This window comes from Rhinolophus hipposideros (assembly GCF_964194185.1).
Source record: "Rhinolophus hipposideros genome assembly, chromosome: 6".
Taxonomy (NCBI): domain Eukaryota; kingdom Metazoa; phylum Chordata; class Mammalia; order Chiroptera; family Rhinolophidae; genus Rhinolophus; species Rhinolophus hipposideros.
Window position 1 is genome coordinate 43,664,938 of NC_138052.1, and position 26,181 is coordinate 43,691,118.

A 26,181-nucleotide genomic window follows, 5' to 3' on the forward strand; every position below is an offset into this window, starting at 1 on the left:
ACAGTCAACAACTATAAATTATTATTGGCAGGCCCCAGTGCCATCTGATGGACTCTTTTAAAATGGTAGAACTATATTTTCCCAACAATTCACTTATACCACAAATGTTTATAGTAATTTTTAAAGAATTAAACAGTAAAGCAAGATAGGGAATTATATTTTGGATAAAAATTAGTTATCTGTGCACACATAAAATATGCATTTTAGGTGACTATTCTTCACATATTGTATATGGACTTCTCGGTTTATTTATATTATTTTTGTCAACATCAGAATCTAAAGATTATTTTAAGCTTTTAAGGAGTACCTTACCTGACAAATATTTCACTTTTGCTATTAGGAAGACAGCTTGCAAAAGACCTGGTACAGTTCTTATGATAGTCTCCAGAATTGAGGTACAGCGTCTGAGAAGTGGAGAAAGAGGTTGCCCAGGACTTGCAGGCTAAACAAATCAGCAGGTCATTTTATAAGTTTATAACCGAATTTAGCTAAAAATAAACATTTACTAATTTTAATGTGAATACCGAAACCATGTATTTTTCTAAAATTTTTCTTATTGTTTATTGCCCAGTATCTTTGCTATGAATAGATTAATACTAATTTACCTCCCTGAGACCTACGAACAGACTGTAAATAATGGCTTAGTTCAGCAAAAGAATTATGAAATTATTACATAACTACTCATTCAATAACATATGAAAGGAGCATATCGGTTCAAAAACTTTATCAAGGAAACATATCTGTTCAAAGGAAAGATAACTAAGAAGTAGAGTTTCTTGGAATTGAGAATCAAGGCAATGTGAGTTCTAATTCTAACCCTGCCTTGTGATTTACTCAATTCAATAATCTGCACTATCCCTGAGCATTGTATGGTCAGTTTTACAGAATTCAGATTTTGTTTTCCTAGTAGAAAATAGAAGGTAGAACACACGTGTACTACGTCAACTGTCTCATACCTTTATAGTTGCAGGCCCTCATTTTTTCCCCTTTTTATTAATAATGAATACGATAATTAAAGCACTGCTAAACCGTTTGTTTATTCTTTTAATGGTTGTTGACTCAACCAATCTTTATCCAACGGTTATCTGCTCACAACTTAGAAATGTGATTATCAGAATTTAAATATCAAATGTTCATTCTCCCTGCTTTGCCTGACCAAGGATTTTCCCTTTATCTGAAGGATGATCCTGCCCCACCCGCAATCTTACACCCCACACATACACATTCTTAACTGGAGTGTGGCCTCTTACTCACATTCACCCCTACATCAAGCCATTGTTACGGACAAGAAAGTGTCACATCTTCTCACTATGTTGAAGTACAAAAAAATGTGTGCTCAAAAGGATTTGCAGAATGCGAGTACTGGTACCTAGACAACTTCTTTAAATTTCTACAGCACGTAGACTCTATGTAATATTTCACATTCTATATCTTATACAGTTCTACAGTAGTTCCATATTTAGTTCTGCCTCATTTATAGGACTAAGGGTATTAATGTGTCGTGAAGGTCAGAATTTTATACTTCTTCACATAGTATTAGATATAGAGTAAATTTCTTAAAACATATTTATTTTTTCAGTGTAACTGATGATAATGAAAGTATAGGTGATAAGGTGACATGGTGAGGTTCTGGTAATGTTTTTGCCACTTGCTAGGAATTAGATATTGAGAATAACCATTGTTTTCACTGTAGTTTCAGAGTGAATCATAGATAAAAAACAGGACTCAATGGACAATTTCTAAGGTAACATGTTTAAAAGAAAACAAAACAAATATATATATGTTTACGTATATATATGTATATATGGCCAAACAAGTATCTGAGCTGGAGAGACAAGTCTGCCTTCCCCATGAAAAGAGCATTATAAATGCCAACGAGGTTCTATTATGCTGATAAAGGTTACGGAAAAATTACTTCTTGTTCCACCTACAGTTTACTCTCAGCACGGCTGCCAGAAAAATCCTTTTAAATGTTGAATTGGGTCATGCCAAACACCCTCTCGTGGCTCCCTACTATAACCCATTTGTTTACTGAATGAATTTGATGGATTGTTTCAGTTTTTGAATTTCAAACAGCCATTCTGATTTAAACCTGGTGCAACAAATAAATTTGTTAGCAGTAAAAAAAGAAAAAAAAGAAAAAAATGGGAGCCAAAGAAGTTACATTTGGTCTTCTGTGCTCTGACCTCTCTTTGACTACTTGCTTTTCCTCATCCGTCCAAGCTGCACTTGTCTCCCTGTATCCTTTTAGGCAACAGCACAACAGCTCCCTTTGCCTGAAATACTCTATGCTATATTTCCACAAGTTTTTATTTTCAAGTTTTTATTCAAATTTATCATTTTAATGAGGCCTACCCAGATGTTATCTAAAATTACCATCCCCCCATACACACTGTTCTGTTATTTTCTTCTGCAGTCTAACATACTACATAATTGACCTGATTATATTATCCATTTCCTCCTGCTAGTATACATGCTTGAAGAGGGCAAGGGTTGTAGTTTGTTTTTAAACAACTATTTCCTCAGCTCTGAACAGAGTAGAGTGTTGGGTACTCTGTAGGCATTTGTTGAAAGAATTCTGAATAATGCCCGAGTACTGAAAAATGCACTCAACGTCTAAGCAACTGAAATCAGACCATGACTGGGGAGACTGAGATTGATCCCCGGTGTGAGTCTAGAAGGGTTAGTTGAAAAAACAGATTATGAAAGTCTGGAAAAGGACATGATGATCAATAAAAAGCAGCATAGGTTCCCTAAGGAAAGGTCGCTATTCTCATTTCCTTTTTGAGACAGTTACTGAAGCTGTAGATCAAGGAGAATGCTAAGAATTATATTTTTAGCAATGAAGATAGTGCCCGTCGTGATAGCCCAGTGTTGCATTGTGAGTTGAATATAATTATTTGCTTATTGTTTGTAACAAAAGAATGTTGACTAATGGATCCATATCAATTTGGAATGAACTCTGGTAACACAACAGGTTTCCACCAGAGCTAGAGAGTTCTACTCAGAGCTAGATAAGGCAGATGATGGATGACAATAAAGATCCATATAAAACAGATAACAATCAGGATCCAAAGGGACATGGTAATCTTGAATTATGGGATGAATCATGGAGATAAAATTTCATAGGGACAAATGTAAAGTCTTATACTTGTGTCCAAAGTTACAGTGAACAACAGATCTAATGACTTTAGTTAACTGTTAATTCAATAGGAGTCGACAACGTGATATAATTGATGGACATGCAGAATTAGGAGGAAAAAGGATCTAACCTAGGTCTTGCATACCAAATCCGTATGTGGAAAAACAGGCACTGACAAAATAAATGCTATCCTCAGAATCACAACTATGGTTCTCAAACTTGTTATATAAAAAATAAGTGACTGAAAACCTGTACAAATTGAATTGTTTTGGGAAACAAGAAGACTAGTTTTCAAAATGTGACAGTCTATTTTATAAATGAGGAATGATTCTTGCTTAGACTAAGTAACTGGACCTGCTCCGTGTCATTCCAGAGAGCAGAAGGAGGACCAGTAAATGGGTGACATTTTTAACACAAAGCAGAGTCTGACTTAACATAAGAAATACACTCTAATAATCATAGTTATACAAAAAGAATTGCACTTTTGAGTGCATCCAGAAGTGGTATGGACACTTAATGAGGACGTTATATATAGAGTAGATTCAAATATAAGGTGGTTGTCTGAATTAAATGACTTCTAATAGTTCTTCTAAACTCAAGATTTTATCAATCAAAAATGAATATTTATATACCGAAACATTTATTAGTTGATAGCAGGCATTACTATGAATATTCTGATTAAAAATTAGTTCAACTAATACAGAATTGTACACCTGAAATCTATGTAAATTTACTAACAATTGTCACCCCAATAAATTTAATTAATTAAAAAAAAATTAGTTCAACTAACATATACAAATACTTCCATTTTAAGATGTGATATACAAGTAGTCTAACATGTGGAAGATAATTTATCAGCACCTTTTATAAAACATCAAGTAAATGCGTCTTTGAAGATAAGTCCCAAAATGACTTACCTGCATTGGACAGAAATTCAGATATTCTGTAATAATTTCTAGCAAGAAATCGGGATTTAACTTCTCAAAATACTGTATGCCAAGAGGTAAATCTTCTAAGGGTGAAAAATGAGTGTCCAGGACATCATCTAACAAATTGATAACTTCTTCTTGTCGTTTCTTTTTCTTCATAGCAAGAACTGCATGTAAAAAGGTTAATTCCTGGAAAATATGTAGCTTTTTAATAAATTACTCCATCAGTTATAAAGCCATTTATTTCTACTTAGATTTCCAATGTGTATGAAATGCTATTTTTGTGCAGTATTTATTCAAACTTAAGTATTAGCTTGAATGGGTTTTTAGAATCTTGTGGAAGAATATTTAAAGTCTAATTTTGCATGGTGGTAAATTAATAAATGAAATGATATGTTAACATGAGTGTACATTACTCCTTTAAAACCATTGCTAAATAATAAGATAATTTAAAATTTCATATTTTATAAGTAGCATAAAATAAAACACTGTACCGCAGATTTTCCAATGGACTGCTCAATTTCACTGAGGAATTCTAGCTGTTGATCTGCATCCTGCAATTGCTCTTCTATTAATTGACATCGAATAAATCCTACAAAGCAAACAGGACAAACATAGTCAAAGTCCACATCAATCCAGGCATGCACACTGTTAGCTAACACAAAAAGCAAATGAAACAATTTTTTGTGTGCATAATACATGAAACTTTTAGATTAAAAAAAAGAAAAATAAAAGGGTGTAAGAAAATAAAATGGGTAGCATGTTACCCTTATAAAGTCTGTTATGATGGAATTCATAATATATAGGAACTATCTCATAAAAATCTATTCTCTCAAAACATTATTTTAAGAAGCAAAAATTTTATTTTTAAAGCTATAACGTATTAGTTTTTCCATTATGGATAGTGGAGAATAGTTTAATTTTTAGCAAACCACAAAATACATTTCTTTTAACGGCAGGTATGAAAAGCAATTGTGACTTGCACATATATAAAGAACATTACAGAAATAACGGTCATACCAATCAGTGCGGAGACACTGGTTTCATCCAGTGTCATGGCAGTCTTATACCACTTCAATGCTTCTTTAACTTTTCCTTGTAAAATCATTTGGTATCCAAGTTCTGTAGCATATTCTGATTGCTGAGGGGTTAAACTGAAAGCTCTTTCTAGTAATGTTTGAATTTTTTGAAGAATGAGTTGACTACGTCCACACTAAAAGAAAAAAAAAAGTTAGTCCAGAATAATTCCACTCAGACGGAAGGATTATATTTTTTCTAAATATACATATATTACTTGTACTTCACAGAAGCAAAATTAAGAAAAATAAATTATTTAATAACCAAAAAAAAATAAAACATCTTTTTACTCTAGACAGTGCAGCAAGAAAGACTTTATGTCCTATCGGAACTTACATATCCTAACGAGTGGTGCTTTTAAAGAACAGCAATCTTGAAAAGCATACTTTTAATGATGTTGCTGCACAAGCATATTTTTTAGAACTCTTTTCAAATTGTCCCATGATTGCTTCACAAATTAAACAAGAAAGTCACTTCTTTAAGGTTAAATATATATATTTACTGAATCGAAAACTAGGGTAAGGATCTGCTTTCCCCCTAAAGACAAGGGTGCCACTCCTGAAATAGTTTGAAAGATCATGCCTTTGAATCATCTTTTAAAAAGCTTCAAAAATATTTTAAGAAATGGCAATGCTGCTAGAATATGTAACTTTTGAAGACAACAATATTTAAGAATAAAATACTTACTAAATGGTTTGAATTTTTGTAAACTAATGTGTCTGGCAGTAGGTAAATAAAGAGGGTAAATATACCCTCAACACAAATTTTTGTAACAGCAGGGTTTGTTTTTCTCTAAACTCCATACCCTCGGCAATCTGTTTTTAAATGAGAGAATTCAGTTTATTCATGTCATTTAACAATTAATATCCTTGATGTTTTCCTTCAACTTTATATTGATTATTTTACTTACTTATGTGCACCTTTTTCCTTTTTTTCTTAGTTTCTATCTTAAGTAACTTTTCAATCCTCTCATTTCAGGTTTGACTTCAAGATTCTGCTGTATTTTCCTATTCCATTCCCAATTACCTTCTTTTTATTCGGTACTTGTAATAGAAACATTTCTGCACTATAAAAAAGTAAGAGATCAACTATCTTCCTCACCAAAATAGTCTATCACCCACATTAAAACTTTGTTCAAATGGTTTTTAAAAACAAAACAAAAAACTTTATTCATAAATCCTATGCTATTATTACAATAAACCATTTTCAATTTCCTTTTCCTGGAAGGCACTTCCCTATCCTTAAAGGCTCAACAAGTTCCACCTCCTCCATGAAGCCTCCGTAATGCCTTCTTATAGTTTAAAACTGTATCTCCTCTAAACTGCCTTTCTTAGGAACGTATCATGTATTTATATATGCATTTTCACTCTAGGCCATATGCTCTTTGGTGCCTTGAGCTTTGTGACTTATTTTCTATTCTCAGCTACAGATGACAGAACTCTGGTACATAGTAGGCAATCTTACAGTTCTGCTGAAGGCTATTGTGATCTTATAAAAAAGTTGAGCATTCTGTGGTTCCATGGCATCCAACGCATTTCCTAAGCTTTCCAGTGTGGTTGCAGCCTAAAACAAAAATGTCCAGTATAATTTTCAAATAAACTAAGAAAAAAAGGGACCATAATAAATGACACACAGACTAATTAAATCTTATATGTTGCAAGATTTATTAAAAGTTCTTTTAAAAAGCTCAATAATTATCAACAAAGAATTGAGTTTTAGAATGTGCTTATTTAATGTTGAATGGAAACCTTTGGGTGTGTAAAGATACCCATAATACTCAATTAATTGTACATGCCAAGCTCCCTCTCCAATAACTAATTCATGACACAAATCAGCTATGAATAACATATTTATAAACATTAATATTACGTGAAATCATCTGTTGGATTACCTGTATAGCCTGGCTTATAATTAAAATAGTCTCTAGAATAGAAAAATCATTAAGATACTTAATATTAAGTAATTTTTAATGCCTGGAAAATTTACTTAAGAGTTGCCCCTACTAAGATTTTTAATATTTATGAAAATAAATGTCACATTAACTAATTTAACCAAACTGAACACAATCCAAATCTACTACTTGTTATAATACTATTTGCTTCAGACTGAGTTTTGACATTCCATAATCCAGTATATACTCAATTTTTGTTCACTACTAGAGAAACATGTACCTTTTTATAAGGCCCAACGGGATTTCATCCTGAGTCCATTTAGCTTACGCAAACTTAATTAAATTTTAAAAATACTATGAATTATATTTTGCATTTGTAGTATACTATACCCGGTATCACCAGTTACATTAATCATATAGAAAACCACATATACTGTAATTAATGACCCATGGAATTTTCAAAGGTAACTTTGACTGCATCATGTTTTTACTTTACTAGTTGATTTAAGAAGCTCACCTCTTTATTTAGGTATTTCCAGGAATCAACTAAAAAATACCATGACATAAATTCTAAAAGATCACTTCAAGTCTCTAACATAAGTTCATGTGTGTCTGTAGCTACATATATTTTTAATACAGGAAAGTTAACTAGTACAATAAAACTTACCTTCTTTATATCCCCTTCCCTACACAAATAGTAAAGAGCCAGCATTCTTAGTGCTTCCACATTTTGTTTATCTTGAAGCATTAACCTGCAGAAAAAAATTTCGCTTAACGTTGAAACTTGTACATTCTCTTAATTCAGGGCTTGAAAAGTTAGTTTGCAGGTCTGACTGTTCCACTGTCTAAATAAGTAATTTCACTCAGTAAAATGACCTCTTCTTCATGAAAATTATCATTCTCATTATTTAAACTAAAAACACTCTGAATCTTAATTTTTATTAAGTTTAAAAAGATATAGATTGGACCAGTCTCATGAAATCCTTCGGCAATCCTAAAGCATTACTAACCATACACAACAGTATATTAAAAGAATAATTCACCTTGACCAGGCATACAAGAATTTCAGGAATGCAAAGATGGATTAAACATTAAAAAAATAAATCAATGTAATTCACAACATTCGTATAGATTCCTATTGGATAAAAACAAATTAGAAAATATTATGAAAAATATTCTATTAACAATAGGAACAACCACCCCATACCAAGAGGATATAAACTTAGTAAAAAAATCTGCAAAAGCTATAAAAATTCCTATATACTTTACTCAAGGACATTTAGAAAAGGAACTGAACAAACGAGGTCACACTCTAGGTTTCTTGATGGATGGTGTGGTAACACTGAATTAAAGTTCTTGTTCTTCCACCCTTCCTGAATATGTGCCTTCTGCCATGTAACTGAGCAGTTCCTCCTACAAATGCCACAGTATACTTTACTGCTCCTTGACTATGGACCGGGACATTTATTTCTCTTGTATCGGCCAATGGAATGTGGGCAGGAGAGGCAGTGTGCCATGCCTGAGTTTCAGGACCACAACAGGTTTTTGCTAGTCCTTTTGCATCTCTGCTATCACCACGAGGAGAGCTTCTTCTGGGTAGCTGCTGCTCTTTGACTTGAGTCCAGGGGAGAGCACACAGAGCTGACCAGAGCCCAAACTGCAACCAGGGGCCATGCCCACCCAGCTGGATCTGATACCTGATGCAGAGCCCCAGTCAAGCCTGACCTCGATCGGCCCATTCTGGAGGACCCACACAGAAGTTATTGGCAGAATTCCTTAGCATAGGAATTTGGCAGTGTCTCAAACTTTTATATGTCTATACCTGAGGCAGACGGCAATCTGTCTCCTCAAATCCATTTTTTCCTTATTAGCTTGGGCACGAGGCTGGCCAAGATTTCTCAGCCATCTTTGCATTTAGATGTGGCCGATGTGAGATGAAGCAATATATGCCATTTGTAGGCCTGGGCTTTCAAGAAAAATGGAATGGTTCCTTGACACTCTTCCCTTCCACCAGCTAGATACCAGTGTGATGAGGTTTTAGAAAAATAGCAGAGTTGCAAGAGGTCCCTTAATGATAGTGTGGAGGAAGGCTGCCTGAACAACAATAATACCCACCCCAAACAGTCACATCTAACACAAAAAATTCTACTGTTATTAAACCATCAAATGTTTATATCCTTTTATTTATAGAAGCTTAGCCTTCCTAACAAATACAATAACTCCTCATTTAGGAAACCATCCTTCAGAAATACTACTATATCTGTATAAAGATTATATGTGTATATACACGTGTGTTCACTGTAATTTTTAGAACAGTGAAAAATTGGAAACATGGCTACCAATGGGGAAAGATTCAATAAACTGTATGTTCACTGTATAGGATGCTATTCACTGTTAATAAATAATCAGGTATATCTGTGTGAATGGATATAAAACGATATCCGTGAAAGACTAAGTTAAAGAAAAATCAAGCTTAAAAACTATAATGAGTCTGTACTTAATTTTACAAATGTCCCCCAAAATATATACATATATTTTTATATATTATATAGATAATCCCTTCCCCCTTCCCCCCACACACTGCCGAGAAAAGAAATCTGGAAAAATATAAACATCAAAAAAACATCAAATAGTTACTAGTGCCCAAATTGTAGCCTCCAAATAACATTTCCCACTAAAAAGGATGAGACAGATCTAGATATTGGCTGATACCCGTTTGGGGTAGTATTACACAAAATGACCCTGATATATCTTGCCATACCAAATAGCAAGGAAACTATCAAAGACTGCCAGGATCATGTCAAAGGACTCAACTAACTCCAAAAGGCTACTCATGGCCATAGATGAGACAATCTGAGCAGTTATAGTAACTGAAATCATTAGAAACACTCAAGCCTAATCTATGTCATACAAACAAACAAATCTAAACCACTAATCGATTACTGAGGATGCTAAGGAACTTTTTTTTTCCTTTCTGAAACCCAGAAATAAAGGAAAAGGCTCAAAAACTTATCTGATTTTTTATATGAACTGTAACACTAGATTATCAATCAGTAGGTTAAAAGTTTTTCTTTATTGAAGTATTCCAGCTAAGAAGTGAAGAAAGAATGATATAAGCGAAGAATGATATAACCATATTGTAATCCTAAACCAAGCACCTAGGTATTGAACACAAATTGCTACTAATATCACCAAACAAGAGACAAGCAGAGATTATGTCCCTTTGATGGAAGAACACATCACCACTTATGAAATAATTGCCCCTTTCCCCCCTCAAAATTGAACATGAACATAAACCAAGTCTCTAGATCCACTACTAATTTATAGGAAATACAGAGGATAAGCAACCAGTTTTACAGTATATGACAATCAACACAAATCATATCATGGAAAACCTGTAAGATAAAATACTGGTTTCTTTCACTTAAAAAACAGCAAGAAGAAAAAGAGAAAGGAGAGGGAGAGTCAGGGAGAAAGAGGGAGAGAAGGAGGAAGAGAGGGAACCCCTCCAAAGATTTCGCACTGCAGAAGAAAAACCAAATTCCTTACAATGGCCAACAAGATGCTTCAGGACCTGGCAACCCTGCTCCCTCCCACCCTTCTGCTCTGACTTCACTCTAGTCAACTACTCCTTCCCCCTTCTCAGACATATAAGACATACTCTTGCCTCAAGGTCTTCATACCTGTTTTTCCTTCTTTCTGCAAATGTTCTCCCAGATATCTCCATAGCTTGCTCCCTTTGCTCAAATGCCATCTTCTCAGTGAGGCCTTCCCTGACCATACCATAAAATCAAACCCCCTTCCACTACTCCCCATTTCACTTTCCGGTTTTACCTTTTCACCATACCACTTATAAATTTCTAACATGCTACATAATTTCTCATTTGTTCTGCTTATTATGTGATTCTTCTCATTTGAATACAAACTTCATGAGGGCAGGGGTATTGCATAAAGTGTGTCTTAGAACAGCTGCTCTGATATTTATGTAAATCAATCAATGTTAAATTTTTCCTCAATTCTACATTGTTTGGAAAATCAGATTTAAAAAACCTTATGATAAACAAAAATACACAGAGATTTTCTTTTTTTCTCAAAATTATAACCCGATCCAAAGGTACTTGTGTCATCTTTTTTTACTTAACCTTTGTGCTATCTCAATCGTCTGGTCCCAGTCCTGCAAGGCTAGTTGTAGTTTCATTTTCTGTACAAAAGCAGGAAAGAAACTTGGAAAGTTCACAATTATCTGGTTCACAGTCTCCAGAGCACCGGAATAATTCTGACGCATCTCAAGGCATTGTGCCTAATGGGAGAAAAAAAGTGACACCAAAACTGTGATCGTATATACTAAGGTTCTCATAACAGTTATCCTAAAACAGGCAGAAAACTAGTGTTTAATATTTTCTGTTTTTGTTTTCTGACTTTTCTGTAAAGAACAGTTATCACTTTTAGAGCAAGAAAAAAAGTTTTTATTATAACAATTTTAAAATATCACAGAACAAAAATGTCATGTAAGTGATTGTTTTAAAATCCGCTTTTAAATATCAGAGAAATATGATTACAGCATGAAATTTTTTAAAACGGTTATAGAAACACCATAAAATGTTTCTTTTTAGAATAGAAAATTGATCTTTTCAGAATAAAATATTTCCTGGATACTTACAAGTAGTGTCTAAACTAGGAGATTTTAGAGAATAAACAAGTTCATACAACTCCCTCTACCTCAGCATTTTCACTACTAGGAATTATTTTAAGGAAATAATTGAACCATAGTAAATAAGGCCACAAAGAAGCATATACATTAATTTATGGTAGAATTAGAAAAAATAAAAATAACCCAAAATGTCCATATAGGATTTATTAAGGCTTATCTATGTAATAAAATTTTACGTGGCTATTAAAAGTGATTATGTAGATGTACAGATTAACATTTACTGACATGAAAAGATGTCACTTATAATAGTTTGTCTCCAATGGTGATATTTATTTTTTATTCAGATAACACTGTATTCTGAAATAAATTTTTAACAACATCCATTTGTTAATTTCATAGTCAGAAAAAATAAAACTATAAATATAGTGAGTGCTTTAAGAACACATAATAAGCCATATTTATCACATATCAGACTTAAAAATTTGCTTCAGGATCTCCTTTAGGAATAAATTTAGTCCTGGAATATCTCAGTTCAAAATGAGTAACCAGTCTCGATAGATGCACTGCACTGCAATATGTTCTTGAAATTAGTTTGAGATTATATTCCCATAGAACTAAAGGAAAATGTGAGAATCATCCAAAGATGTCACTATGTCAAAATAAATTATTTAAATTTCTTAATAATTGACAATAATAGCAAAAAGACTAATGTAGATAATTTTTTAGAATTACATATATCCTTGGAGTTTGCCTAAATAGCTGGTAATGTAACATAACAAAATCATGCAAGAAAGACCACATTCAATACTTTCTTGGACCATCACCTCCCATGTGAACGTAGAATACCATGTTAAATGAAACTAAATTTGCTGAGTATTTGGTTCATATTCCTAGTTGGAATTAGACTAATGCAACCCTCCTGCTGCACTTACACAACAAAAAAATAAATAAATACATTACTGAAATGGGTTATATCAGAAAAAGAATTTAAACCAACCTGAACTATTGGAGGAAAAAGGGAAACTTCTCCTAAGCTGCTTATGTTAATGCCTGAAAAAGCCTTACCCTAGAAGATTATCAACTAGCTTTTTTTAAGGAATAGAGGGGAGAAATAATTAAGAAAAATTTTTTTTTTTAAAAACTAGCTACGTGCCCAGTTCCTCTAGCCTGAAGTAACCGCTGTGCTGTGCTGGTGGCAAATATCTGCACAAGCTCACTATGCAAAAATCGACAGGAGCGACGTGGGGCCATTAACAATACCCAAGACACTAATAATCCTTCTTTACCCCTTCAAATGACTGCTTATCTAATAGACTGTTAACATATGAATGTAATTTCTTTTTTCTGAATAAAAAGAAAATCTAAGGTGTTCAGAAAGCATGAATGGGATTAAAGTAAGGATCTGAATTAAACATTTCTACTCACCAATGAATTTTTTGTCTGTACAGCTTTTATTTTAATGAGAAAGTAATCAAATCTATGTACACTCCAAAAATAGTGGAAATGGTGAGTAAAAAGGCCCCGAAGTCCATCAGGGTTGGGGACAGAGGACGGGCCAGGCGAGCATTTCACCTGGAGTGCACCCACCTATATTTCAAATGACTATGCCAACTGCTCCTCCTTCACAATGTAAGTCCCATCATATGATTGCTCTTTGCACGGGCTGCCTGTCTACTTGATTCAAAGTAAAAGCCAAAGACTTTATAAAATCATCCCTGTCTCTCCTCATTTCCCCCGTGCCCACCTGCCCACACAGCGCCTTCTTTCCCTTTAGTCTTCACTACTGCTCTCCCTTCATTCATTCCCTTTAGTGTCTGGGCTTTCTAGCAATGCTATGAACGTGCACTAAGGTATTTGAACTTATTATCTCCTCTATTTGTAATGCTTTCCCCCAGATGTTCACAGGGCATTAACCCTCATCTCCTATAAATAAATCTTTACTCAACTGTTAATTTTGTCTGACCATGTAACTTAAATTCCCCAGCTCCACTTCTCCCCCTCAACCCAATTCATTTTTCCATTGCACTGTTCTACTTCTAATATACTATATACAGTAATTTACTTCCTTATTGTGTTCATTGTCGGTCTCTACCAGATTATAAGCTCCACAAAAGCAAGAGGTTTTATTTTGCTCAGGGCATCCCTAGTATCTGGAGTGATGCCTCACACATATTAAACACACTATAAAGGTTTGGTAAAAAAAATTAATATAGGAACCACCAACACCAATAACAACAAAAACAATTAAAACAGGAATTTGGTACGGAATGCATTTCTCTGTTCTTTGTCCTATACAAATGCAAGTCCCTCTTACAGTTGAGAGTTGACTGAAGTAACATGAAAATTACTATCTTTTTTGAGCTATTTAGTTTTGTTGGGTTTCAGCTATATTATGAATAAATTTTAAAACATAATTTATTTATCCTAACTGCAACTCACCTTACCCAGCAGAGCAAAAATGTCATTTCCATTTTGTAATCCCTCTTCAAAATATCTTAGTGCTTTTTTAGTATAAGGTTCTTTTCCTCTCGTAATATCAAGCCATGCTTTCAAAACCTGTCCCTGTAAAATGAAAAATTCTAATCATATTTTCGTTTTGGGGGGAAATGAAAAAAGCCAAGTATTGATGAAAGAGTCAAACCTAATGTCATTTTTAAAAAATTAGTAACAAAAACCACTCTATCAAATAATGTTACAAACAATAAAACTCTGCAGTAAAATGGCTTTCAAACCCTTGCCAGTCTAGAGTCTTGGGGACTATTACGAACGTTAGCCTTTAATATTACTACCGTGTTTCCCCGAAAATAAGACAGAGCCGGACCATCAGCTTGCATGCATCTTTTGGAGCAAAAATTAATTTAAGACCTGGTCTTATTTTACTATAAGACCGACTCACATAATATAATAATATAATAGCGGGTCTTATATTAATTTTTGCTTCAAAAGATACCTTAGAACTGATGTTCCGACTAGGTCTTATTTTCAGGGAAACACGGTATTGTGCTCAATGTCAATATGAAGAAGCTTGTCAAATATTCCATTAATTTCAATTAACCAATATTCTTATCTGTGACTTTGCCAGCAAATTATTATTAATACATAGAGAAGAGTTTGTGACCTCTTTTTGGGCAAATAGACTAAATGAACTAAGATGAAAAAATAGAAGGGCCTTTTACATATATTACATATATTAAAGTTAAGATAATTTGGTAAAGATATCCTTTAATCTCTGTGACTAGTTTCAAATGAAAGGATAAATGGCCTCAGAAATTAAAAAGTGAAGAATTCATGGAATTTTACCTTCAGAAATGTTAGTGAGCCAATAGTTGTAAGGTTTATAGGATTAGAAAGAAGATAAAAACAGGTTAATTTTATTTTTGTCAAATAAAAATTGTGAAATCTGCTCTATCAAAAAAATTCTAGGTTACTGCATTAACTTAGAAATATTTAACTATTTACCTCCCTGCAGTTCACCTGAAAAGACAGACACTACTACTAAAACAATGCTACCCTTACTCACTAGATCAGAGTCCTTATTTAAACCATTTCAACTGCTGTCTCCACGGATGATTCCCAATCTTTATTTCTAGTCCAGTACCTCTCTTAAACTTTTCTCTTCGTTTTCCAACAGCTCATCTACAATCCCCATCTCACTGTTCTCCAGAGCCTGAAATACAGCATGTCTTCAGCCAAATACATTACCTCCCTTTAAGATTACTTTCTCATCCCAATATAGTCTCCATTCATGTTAACCAGTCTCTGAATTGTCCAGGCTTAAAACCTCAGAGACATCCTTGATATTTAACACCTTAATATCTTTCCCGCACTATTTACAATCAGTTGACAAGCCTTGTGGGTATTTAATAATTATCAAATTTGTACCCACTGTACAATATTTAATGTAGGCCTTCAAAATCTTCTGCCAGAAAGCACTACCTTTTTTGGGGGGCTGCATTCTAGTTTCTCCCCATGTTAGTTCATCCCATAAACCATTACTAAATTAATCTTCTGAATATGTAGCCTGATAACACCACTGTGATGATTAAAAACCTTCAATGGTCTTTCAATACCTACCAAATGAGATACAAATATTTGTACTTAGCCATCAAATCGTTCCATTTGCCCCAACCATCTCTCCAAGCTTTTCTTCCACCCACTTCATTTATGTACCCCATGATCCCATTAAATGTGAGATTCTCATTGTACCCAGAACCAACACATATCCTTGATATACTCATTTCCATTTCTTACTTCCCACCTTGGGAGTTATCTACTTCCCTTTTCCATAATCTTTGCCTATGGAAACTGTATCTTTCAGGTTTTAGCTCAAATGCTACTTCCTTCAAGAAAGTCTTCTTCATTTTCCTAACACTAACAGATGTGGTCTCTCCTTAAGTTTTTAAAATAGTGTCTAGTACAAAGCAAGCAATAAATGTTAACTATTACTTTCTTGCACATTTTAATCACACCTACCTCATATCATTTATGAATGTTCTCATAATATTCACTGGGTATATGCTCTATTACACTACTAGACAATTCACTCATGAAAGTAAAGTTTATGTATTCCTCATCTTTGTATTATTAACAATGAAAATAATGGTACCTTGTATCTAAAGCAGTTCAATAAGGAGAGTGGGAGGGGAGGAAGGGAAGAAGGGAGCCAGAGAATGATCTTTTTAAGAGTTAATAACTAGCATAAAAATAAGTAACATTAGAGAACCACAATTTTCTATAAAATATTAAAATAAAGCTATTACTTATAAAGTGGGAATAGAGTGGGCAATAGCGAAGAATTAAACAGCAGATACTACTGAACATATAAATGTTTCCTTTAATGTTACTATTTCAAAATTGAAAAAACAGCTACCTCTTTACTACCATTTGACATTTTGATCATTCTGTCAATATACTCTCTCGCCTTATCATGACGACCAACATGCCATAAAAATAAGCCAGCATAGTACAAAGCTTTTGGTCCTGCTTCTTTACGTTGTTCCTTCACTTTGGCCTCTGATTCCAGAATAGCTTCTCTATCTGGGAGGAAAAAAAAAGACATTAAATAAAAATTAAATTGTAGGTCGAATATTTATAATAGGTCAGATGAGTAACAGGGGAGAGAATTAAGTGCCTCTCTCTATAACTGCACCATCTAATAGAAATAAAATGCAAGCCACATACGTAATTTAAAATTTTCTAGTAGCCACATTACAGAGGTAAAAAGAAGCCAATAAACTTAATTTTAATAATACGGTTTATTTAGCCCAATAAAGCAAAATTATTTCAACACATAAATGATAAATAAAGGGTTGAGATGCTTTGCATTCTTTTCTTCTTACTAAATCTTTAAAATCTGGTATGTATTTTACTCACACGTCTAACAAGATGCTAAATTTTCTTCAGAAATACTTGACTTGTATTTAGATTTCATAAAATGTATAGTTGAAAAAGAGATTCATTTACTCGTCCCAAATATAACTTCTCTAATAATGAATCAAGTTATCAGTTTTAAATTTAAAAGTAAACGAGAATTAAATTAAAAAGTCAGTTCCTTAAACTAAACACAAGTGCTCGACAGCTCTGTATGGTTAATGACCACAGTAATACACACTACAGATCAATAGTTTGTCATTCCCAAGACTTAAAGGCTATACAAGCAATTTTTTAGAATAAGACTTGAACAAATTAGCAATGGTTTTAAAATGATACAATTATTAGGGGCAAACCTAGGACTATTACTCAAATTACCCATTTCCCTAAGCCATTTCTAAAATATAGAAACATGCCAGGCTACTGTCACAGTCCAGTGAAAGGTAGTATAACTACTGTTAACCTACATAGTTTAATACTGACTGCTCCCTTAAATAGATGTTCTACTTCTAATAACTCTAATCACTTCTATCAAATCTATTATATATAAGTATGTGCTTAGGACACAAATGTCAATTAGATCCAAATCCTGGATCGAATCAGAACATGGATCCGTTACGCAGGAAGGAAGAAGAAATGTCAAAGTTGAGGGCTGTGATTCTAACAGACTCTACCTTTCTGGAAATGGCTACCAAGGAAAGGTATGTGACTCTTCCTTTTAACTCTGATGATACAAATTTAAATTTAAATGTGGAATTACCAAGGTATAACTTCATGACATTAGGAAACAAAATCATTCCAGGAAGGTTACAAGTTGCTTGGCAAATAAGACTCCTCTGTCCCCCAGTTCCTAGGCATATACCTTCTTGAACACCTTCAGAAATTTTTATTAAAGAATCATGATAGAGTCAGAAAATAACTCATTAGGGCAGGAATTGTAGCAGGAATTGTAGATTTCTGCCCAGATTTCTATGAAGTTCCTGAGTCACCAGTTAGCTGTGATACCATCTGTATGGAGTTGGCTCTTGCCAGATCTCGGCTCAAGTTCTTACTACATCACAGCCCTTTTATATTCGGGGCTTACATCAGCATTCAGAATGTGCATGAACAATCGAGGCAATACTGACGGACATCCGTGCCCCTCCTGGACTCAAGCCCACTCAGCATCATCTATGGTGAAAAGTAGAGTCAGTACTGAAGAGCCTCTAAGCAATATTTCTGCCTCTATATTTTTAGTGTCCTGGAAATCACATTTCCCAAAAGAACCAATACTGTTAGGAATAACTAATTAAATGAAAACTTTGATTCTAGGAAGAAAATATTTTACACTAATTCTTTTTTTCTTCTTTTAAGACTTACTGGCTACAGCTCTTCTATGCAGATTCTCTGCTCCAGCTACACACACTCCTGCTGGAGCAGAGAGAAAGAGGATCCCCAGAACAGTCTAATCCTGAACCACCCTACGTATCTCCCCTTTGACACTTTATACTGAAATCCTACGTGTCCTTCAAAGACCACATTAAGTTGCCATCTTTCACAAAACCTTTCCAGGCTACTCCTATGGTTAATAGTATAGTTGACCTTGAAACAATGTGCTCCCCCCCCCATGAAATTGAAAATCTGCATATGACTTTTGACTCCCCCAAAACTTAATTACCCTGTTTCCCTGAAAATAAGACTGGGTCTTATATTAATTTTTGCTCCAAAAGACATATTAGGGCATATTTTCAGGGGATGTCTTATTTTTTCATGTACAACAACCTACATTTATTTAAATACAGTCATGTCATCTTCTGGAACATCGTCATAATGTACTAAATCATCTGGCTGACGATTTTAGCTGGGGCTATTTTTGGGGTCGGTTTTATTTTCTGGGTAGGTCTTACTTTCAGGGAAACATGGTATGAATAACTAATTGTTGACCAGAAGTCTCCCAGATAACATAAACAGTCAAATAACACATACTTTGTATGTTATATATACTACAATTCTGTATTTTTACAATGAAGTAGGCTAGAGAAAAGAAAATGTTAAGAAAATCACAAGGAAGACACAATAAATTTATAGAACTGTATTTACTGAAAAACCTCCGTGTATAAGTAGACCCATGTAATTCAAACTGATGTTGTTCAAGGGTCAATTATACATATCATTTTCAATTAATTATGGACTCATTTGTTTTATTTCTTATCATTTTAATAATAACAGAATTTAATCTCTGATTTTCACATTTTCTTTTCTTAACTAGATCATAAACTTGATGTTATAGATCACTTCTTATAATTCTTTTGTATTTTCTAACTATATTTGGATAAGTCCTTCACAGAAAGTAAGCATTTAGTTGTTAGATTTGTTTACTTACTAAACATATCAATGTTTTAAATAACTTTTTACTGATTTGTGCAAGTATATGTGGGATGAAGGGGGTATGTAATACTTTAAGAAAAATTTCTTTTCTGATATTTAAGAACCCATTCTTGTGCATTTGGTTATGGTCAAATTATTTGAAACAAGACCTATATTTATAATTCTATTAGCAGTTCCTGGGTATATATGGAAAAATACAATGCTATTTCTTCTTTATTACCTATAATTCTGATATTCTTCTGCACAGCCATTAAGATACACTATATATTAAGACAGTTCACACAATTGTAATTGCTGGTATATGCATAAAGTTCCTTCTATAATGCAGTCACATTTCCCAACTTAATACTGGATAAAAATGTATTAAATATCTTCCAAGAGTTAGCCCTCTTAGGGGATATAAAGGCCTTCAAGAAGCTTAAGATTTAGAAGAGAGAAACTGTATATAGCTATTTGCATGTAGGTTATGAAGTAAGTTGGTTGCTGCAAAGCAATTTACATATACACCGGTTTTGGCTATTTTTTTTGTTTTTGGTTGTTGTTTAACAATTGCTAATATACGTTTACCTTACGTTAACTCAAACAATTCTTATGTACAAATGAAACTTCTGTTATAGGATATAAGGAATATGAAAGATACATATTGTGTCTTATATTAACACCCATATTTTTTGTGCTTGATAAACTTATAATCTTGTCAAGAAGATAAAACATATATGATATATAAAGTACCTACAGACAATATTAATACAATATAATCAGATTGAATGCTGTGGTAATTGAGAAAAATCAAAATAAACTGAGTAGGAAAGATTGTCCTAAGCATTGCACTTAAATACTATACCTGGATTAGGACTCATTTTATGGGCGTATATCAGTGCAAGTAGAGAACAAAGTGATACATCTTGTTTCCTTTTAATAGCCTCAAATTCTCGAAGAGCTTCTTGAGTTTTACCTGAAAATCAAAATTATGATGTAAAAAATTATTCTTAGTGAAAAGCAAGAATTTAAAAAATACGTAGCATGTTTAATAATTAGCACATACCTTCCATTAATGTACCATAGGCATGATAAAACCTGAAGACTGGGTCATTACCATACCTCTTAATTCCTTCACTGGCAACAAGTAACACGTGATGGAAATACCTCTCTTGACAATAGTAATTAATCAAAGTCTGAAAGAAAATAAGAACTAAACATTACAAGGGGATTCTGGTATTCTGAAATATCTAAGACTTTAGATATTAATCTAAAATCTTGAATAATCTAAAATTTAGATAATGCGATTATTTTTCTTCCAAGTTCCTTAAAATATTGTTAAAGTATAGCACTTAATACTAAGGAATGCAGAACACAATGAACACGAAATTATTGAACTATCTCAATGTTTTCCAACAATTTCAATCTTTTATTTCTAAATCATTAGGCCAATGTCTCTGTAACTTTTACTCTGCTTCCCTCCAGCTCTCTAGTCCCCTTCATAGCCATGTTTCTTGAAAGTGTCATCTGTACTCCATCTCCAAGACCCTCAGGACACATCTCAGTAACGTGCAGTATTCCTCCAGTGCCCCCTCCATGAGGTCGCAAATGACCTCTTAGTCTTCATAACTAAGGATACTTTTAATATCATCTTACTTGACTTCTGTCCAGAATTTAATATCACTAAGCATATATAACTCTCTTGAAAGGCAGAGGCAAGCTATCATAAAAAGGATATGAATTTAAAAGCAAAAAGACCTGGTTTCAAATTTCTGGTCCATCTTATAGCACTTCAGTTTGCTCATTTCTAAAATGCTGGTAGCCATTTACAGGTCACCGTAAGGATCAATTAAGACATCATATTGTAAAACTACTATTCTGAGAAAAGGAAAAAAAAGGTCCTCCTAACCCCATATGCTGATGAAATGCAAAACCACGTGACCAGCCAAGACCTCTCATCTGAACTCCAAATTCATCATTCCCTTTGCACGGCTGCCCAAACTAGACATCAAGTCATGGAATCCTCCTATTCTATTTGCCTAGCCCCTAAATCTAACCAGTCAGTAGGTTCTTCTGTTTCTCTAGCCTACTTCCCATTCTCCATCTTTATTACCACTGCCTTGGTTCAAGTCAGGTTGTTCAGTCCAACAGATATTTACTGACTGCCTAGTACCAGGCACTGGGCTAGGTACTGTGAATATGAAAATGAATAAGACATGGTGGCTCCTGCCCCAGAAACGCTTAAGTTTTCAAATGAGACTAGAATCTAAGAAAACTGAAATACAATGTAGTAAATGCAAGAAAAGAGCTTACAAGTTGCTTTGGGAATGGAGGAGAATGAGGATCAGGTGTGGGTAGGATGGAAGTAAAGGGAAAGATTCTTGAGGAGGATTTCAGAACTGACTCTTGATTTGCAAACTCCTACCTCCACCTCCACACACATATAACTCTTCCTAGTCCCCTTTCAAGATTCTTGAGGAAGACACAGGAGTTAGCCAGGCAGAGGAACTGTAACAACACAGATAAAAATCAACAATGAAACATAGAAATGGGGTGGGATGGGGAGGACTAAAAGTCATTCCATATTTTAGAGCAGGGATTGGCAAACCATATCACGTGGGTCATATCTGGTCTATACCTGTTTTTGTAGGGCCAGCAAGCTAAGAGCAGTTTGTACATTTTCAAATAGGTTGAGAAAGGAAAAAAAAAGAAGAAAAATATTTCATAGCATGTGTAAATTAGATGAAATTCAAATTTCAGCATCCATAAATAGTTTTATTGGAACAAAGCCACACTTATGTTTAATAGTATTGTCTATGGCTGCTTTCATGCTACAATGGTAGATTAGCTGTCACAGAGACTCTATGGCCCGCAAAGCCTAAAATATGTACTATCTGGCCGTTTATATAGAAAGTTTGCCATTCCCTGTTCTAGAGCCTTAAGTAAGGCTGGGATTATTGGATGACAAAGTTGGAGAAGAAGGTAGGGTCAAGAAGTGTCTCATGTTAAGTTGATCCTCTTGTCTAAGCGATGAGGAGTCACGTTAACAGTTTTTGGCATGAACGGGTTTTTATTAAAGAGTTCATTTCGGTGGTAGTACAAAGCACAAATATAGGTGATGGCAAAAATCTACGGGGATAGGAGAAGGTTTCACAGGAAGATATGTAAAAATTCAGACAAACTATCAAAACTATCACTGTCAAACTGTCCTCCACCCACTCATCACCATCTAACACAGCTCACATTTTATTTATCTGCTTACTGTCTGACTTCTCCTACTCAAATGTAAGCTCAAGATTGGGAGAGTTTTACTTCATTTTATTATCGCATGGCCTGTTATCTTCAGGGCTTAGAACAGTGCCAGAAACATAGAGGCATTCAGTAAATATTTGATGAATTAATTTCATTAAGGTTTTCTCCAGCCTTAGACCATAAAATGAGTGAAGGCCGGGACTGTTTCGTTCTGCTCATCACTGTCTCCAGCTTCTAGTGGACACATAGTGAGCCCTCCATCAGTATCTGCTGAGCGAACGAACCAGTGCACAAATGAATGGAGACCATCATCCTAAAAAGAAACTGCTTTTATTTTCAAGTCTCCTGTATTTGTTTTCGGATCATCATTTCTCAAGTGGACTGTCATTAAATATGTGATGAATGGGTGCGTCGGTGATAAATGAAGACCATCACCCTAAAATAAACACGACTCCACTTTCAAGCCTATGTCTTAAATTGTTTTCGTATCCTTTTTCCAAGCTCCTTTTACTGTCCCACGGGCTAGCTGACACTCCTTTCTTGTAAGTCACTCAACATCGCCCCCGGGAGGCGCAGTAGGTGTCGTGTGTTGAGCCAGCTTCCCGAGCAAGCAGCAGACAAAAGTACACGTAAACACAACTACCGTGGGGTAAGCACACTAACGGCAAGTCGGAAAGCGGCGCGCGGGGAAGGCTGCCCCGACCTCAGGTGCCAGGGCAGGGCCCACGGAGGCAGAGCAGGTGATGTGGGCCACGGGGCCGCCCCGCGCGTCGGGGGTACCGAGCGAACCAGAGCAGCCAGACCCAGCAGGGGAGTAACGCCCTGGAGCCGTCGGCCAGCGCTCTCCCCACGCCCCCGCCCCCAGCTGCCCGCCAACCTCAAAACACGTCCAACACCCGCCCGCTCACCTTCAGCCCCTGCGAGTCCATGTCTTCCCAAGGGCTGGGCCGTGCGCCTCCACCGCCATCCAGCGCAGGCACTAAGGGTCACCGACCGCCGGGGAGGCCTAAACCCCACTCTCGCTCCCGACGCGGCGGAGGGGCGGGACGAGGCGGGGCCGAGCGGCCATTGGCTGCTGGAGGGAGGGGGCGGGCCCTCACTTCAGGGATTGCAGGGCGGAGGCGGGGGCCCGGCCGAGGGGGCTGGGCCGGCTGAGGCTGGGTGGGAGGGCTGCGGGGATGGAAGGGGGCGCGACCGCCGCGGTGGGGAAGAGGAAGTAAACCCGGGAAACGGCCTTTGGAGGACAGTGGGTGGACGGGCCCGAAGTTACAGGATTTAGGAATAAAGGAAATAGGAGAGTAAGTTGGAAAACGGTCAATCTGTTTCCCAGCTCTGGTTACAAAGAAAGGCACCATTTTCTACACGTTTGAGTTGAGGCTGATTCCCGCAATGCGGCTATTTGAAGGCCTGACCAGCATAAAGGAAAAACCTTTAACTTCCACGTGTAGTATCGACATTATGGCCACAAGGTGGCGGCAGAAAAATCGCAAGTTCTTTGCAGAAAGGGAGGGGATGCTCTTCTGGGGCTCATCTTTGCAGGCATTGATGCAATCCAGTGTTTGTTGTTAAAATGCACATTAAATTAGTACCCCCCCACTTTTTTATAACCCTGATAATGAGGGGACACGTTTTTTTCGTTTTTTTTTTTAAATATGATATTGCTGATTTTAAGCTGACAAAATTAATCTCTAGGCGAATTTTAATTTTTGTTGCTATCAGGCATCTGTCAGCTGCTCACAGATTTCTTCAGTTGTTCAGAGAATTAAATAGAAACATAATGGATTAAAAGATTTCCTACTTCTGCTTAAAGATATTTTTTTAAACATCAGTTAAGATTTGAGGTGTAAATGACTCTTGTACAATCTTTTACATGGAGTCCAAATATTGATCCTAGTGTTAATTATATTATTTTAGTTGATGTGTTCGTAGTTGCCTTAATCAGATTTTAAATTTGTTGAGCAGTCAAAGAACATTAACTTCAATACCAGGTAGGCTGAGGAATGACAATCTTGAGGGAAGTGGTGGCTACTCTCCTAGTCAAGGCTAGACAATATTTTTCATTGGCTTCCCATTAAAGAGCATGCCACTCAAAGACACACATATTATTTTCAGGAATATTTTTTGTTTGTTTGTTTCCAACATTCATAGGCAAGCTAAATATTTGTGGTGATGGACAACTGAAAATACCTGCTGGTCTGATTCTCAAAGCAGTGGATTAATCTGCATTTGGTGTGCAACAGAAAATACCACAAGCTAAGGTACTTGTCAAAGTATATAATCTTGAACTGTATGTTTTTGGTTACTAGTGAAAAGTTCATCTGGAAGAAAATAGCTAAGGATCATGATTAAAGGAACAAAGGATCAAGCTACCTTTCTGAGATCTTTAAAGTCTAAACATTGGAAGGCTGCACACTTAAACCATATTGATTTAGCCCTTTATAGAATTTCCTTCATTGAATTTTTTCCCAAGGTTAAATTATTTAGCAAAATACACCATGTCTGGCACTCCATGAGAGATTGTTGGATGAAAACTGCTTGGGAAATTTGGTTTGACACTCCTGGTAACCTGATGTTCCATAGATGTGAGAAGTTTCTTTTGGATCTCAGGCCAGAAAATTGTCTTGCTGCCCACCTCCCCCTCCCCCCCAAACAACAACAACAAGTACAACAAACTGCTGGATTCCTTAGCTCAAACATTTCTATTGGCTTACTTTTGCCTACAGACTTTTGAGTCTGGCATCTAAGACCCTTTACCTCATTGTTTTTTCAAGCCTTATCTACTATATGCCGCTTCACAGAGCCTTCATTCCAGGCAAATGGGACAGCCATTCCTTCTTCCAGGAATGCTATCCCCTACTCGACTCTGAGTTCTTTCTTCATCTGAGAAAATCTACTCTTTCTTCAGAGTTCACATCAAATCTCATTCTCTAGGAAGCCTTTAAGGATTACCATAATTGAATGGATATGTCAGATTGCATAGTATAATGGCGAAAATATGGTCTCCCATACTTGAGTTGGAGCTCCTGTTATGCTACTTACTTTTGTGACATAGGGAAGTAAATTCTGAGCCCAATTTTCCTTATTACTAAAGAAACTAAACACGTAAAGACATGAAAATTTCCTGACGGAGGAAAGGCATTCTATAACCAATAATTTCCATCAAATTTATAGTGCTCTGTAAGATTTAACAACTTGTGTATTTTTGGTGTTATAGTTATGGTGTATTTGCTTGTTTATTTGTTTGTTTGCTTAATTTTCTCTATTAAATAGTGAGTACTTTAAGGCCACATAGTATGTTGCGGAGGGTAACAGCTTAGTCCCCATGGAATATTGCACACCATAGAAGGGAATGGGTTCTTGCAATCTATGGCAGCACGGATGAACCTGGAGCATATTGTGCTGAGTGGAGTGTCAGACAGAAAAAAAACAAATACCATATGATTTCATTTATATGTGGAATCTAAAGAAAAATCAAACAAAATCATAGATACAGAGAACATTTTGTGGGTTGCCAGTTTGGAGG

At 35.4% G+C, this 26,181-nt stretch overlaps 1 protein-coding gene across 3 annotated transcripts in view; it reads right to left on the reverse strand.

The window, feature by feature from the left end:
* Nucleotides 1-23,693, reverse strand: part of TTC21B (tetratricopeptide repeat domain 21B) — a 69,137-nt gene extending 45,444 nt beyond the window's left edge. Inside the window, exons 1-13 of one of the 3 annotated variants that reach the window (XM_081052174.1) lie at nt 23,567-23,693; nt 21,720-21,914; nt 20,473-20,602; nt 20,272-20,382; nt 16,561-16,727; nt 14,130-14,252; nt 11,182-11,339; nt 7,707-7,791; nt 6,613-6,711; nt 5,092-5,284; nt 4,566-4,663; nt 4,060-4,260; nt 313-442 (exon numbers count right to left, since the gene is read on the reverse strand). In XM_081052174.1, coding sequence (XP_080908300.1) covers nt 313-442; nt 4,060-4,260; nt 4,566-4,663; nt 5,092-5,284; nt 6,613-6,711; nt 7,707-7,791; nt 11,182-11,339; nt 14,130-14,252; nt 16,561-16,727; nt 20,272-20,382; nt 20,473-20,479 — 1,372 coding nt within the window. In that variant the 5' untranslated portion in view covers nt 20,480-20,602; nt 21,720-21,914; nt 23,567-23,693. The remainder of the gene's footprint in view (nt 1-312; nt 443-4,059; nt 4,261-4,565; nt 4,664-5,091; nt 5,285-6,612; nt 6,712-7,706; nt 7,792-11,181; nt 11,340-14,129; nt 14,253-16,560; nt 16,728-20,271; nt 20,383-20,472; nt 20,603-21,719; nt 21,915-23,566) is intronic. The other 2 variants (XM_081052173.1, XM_081052172.1) reach the window with 2 other exon arrangements.
* Nucleotides 23,694-26,181: the final 2,488 nt, after the last annotated feature.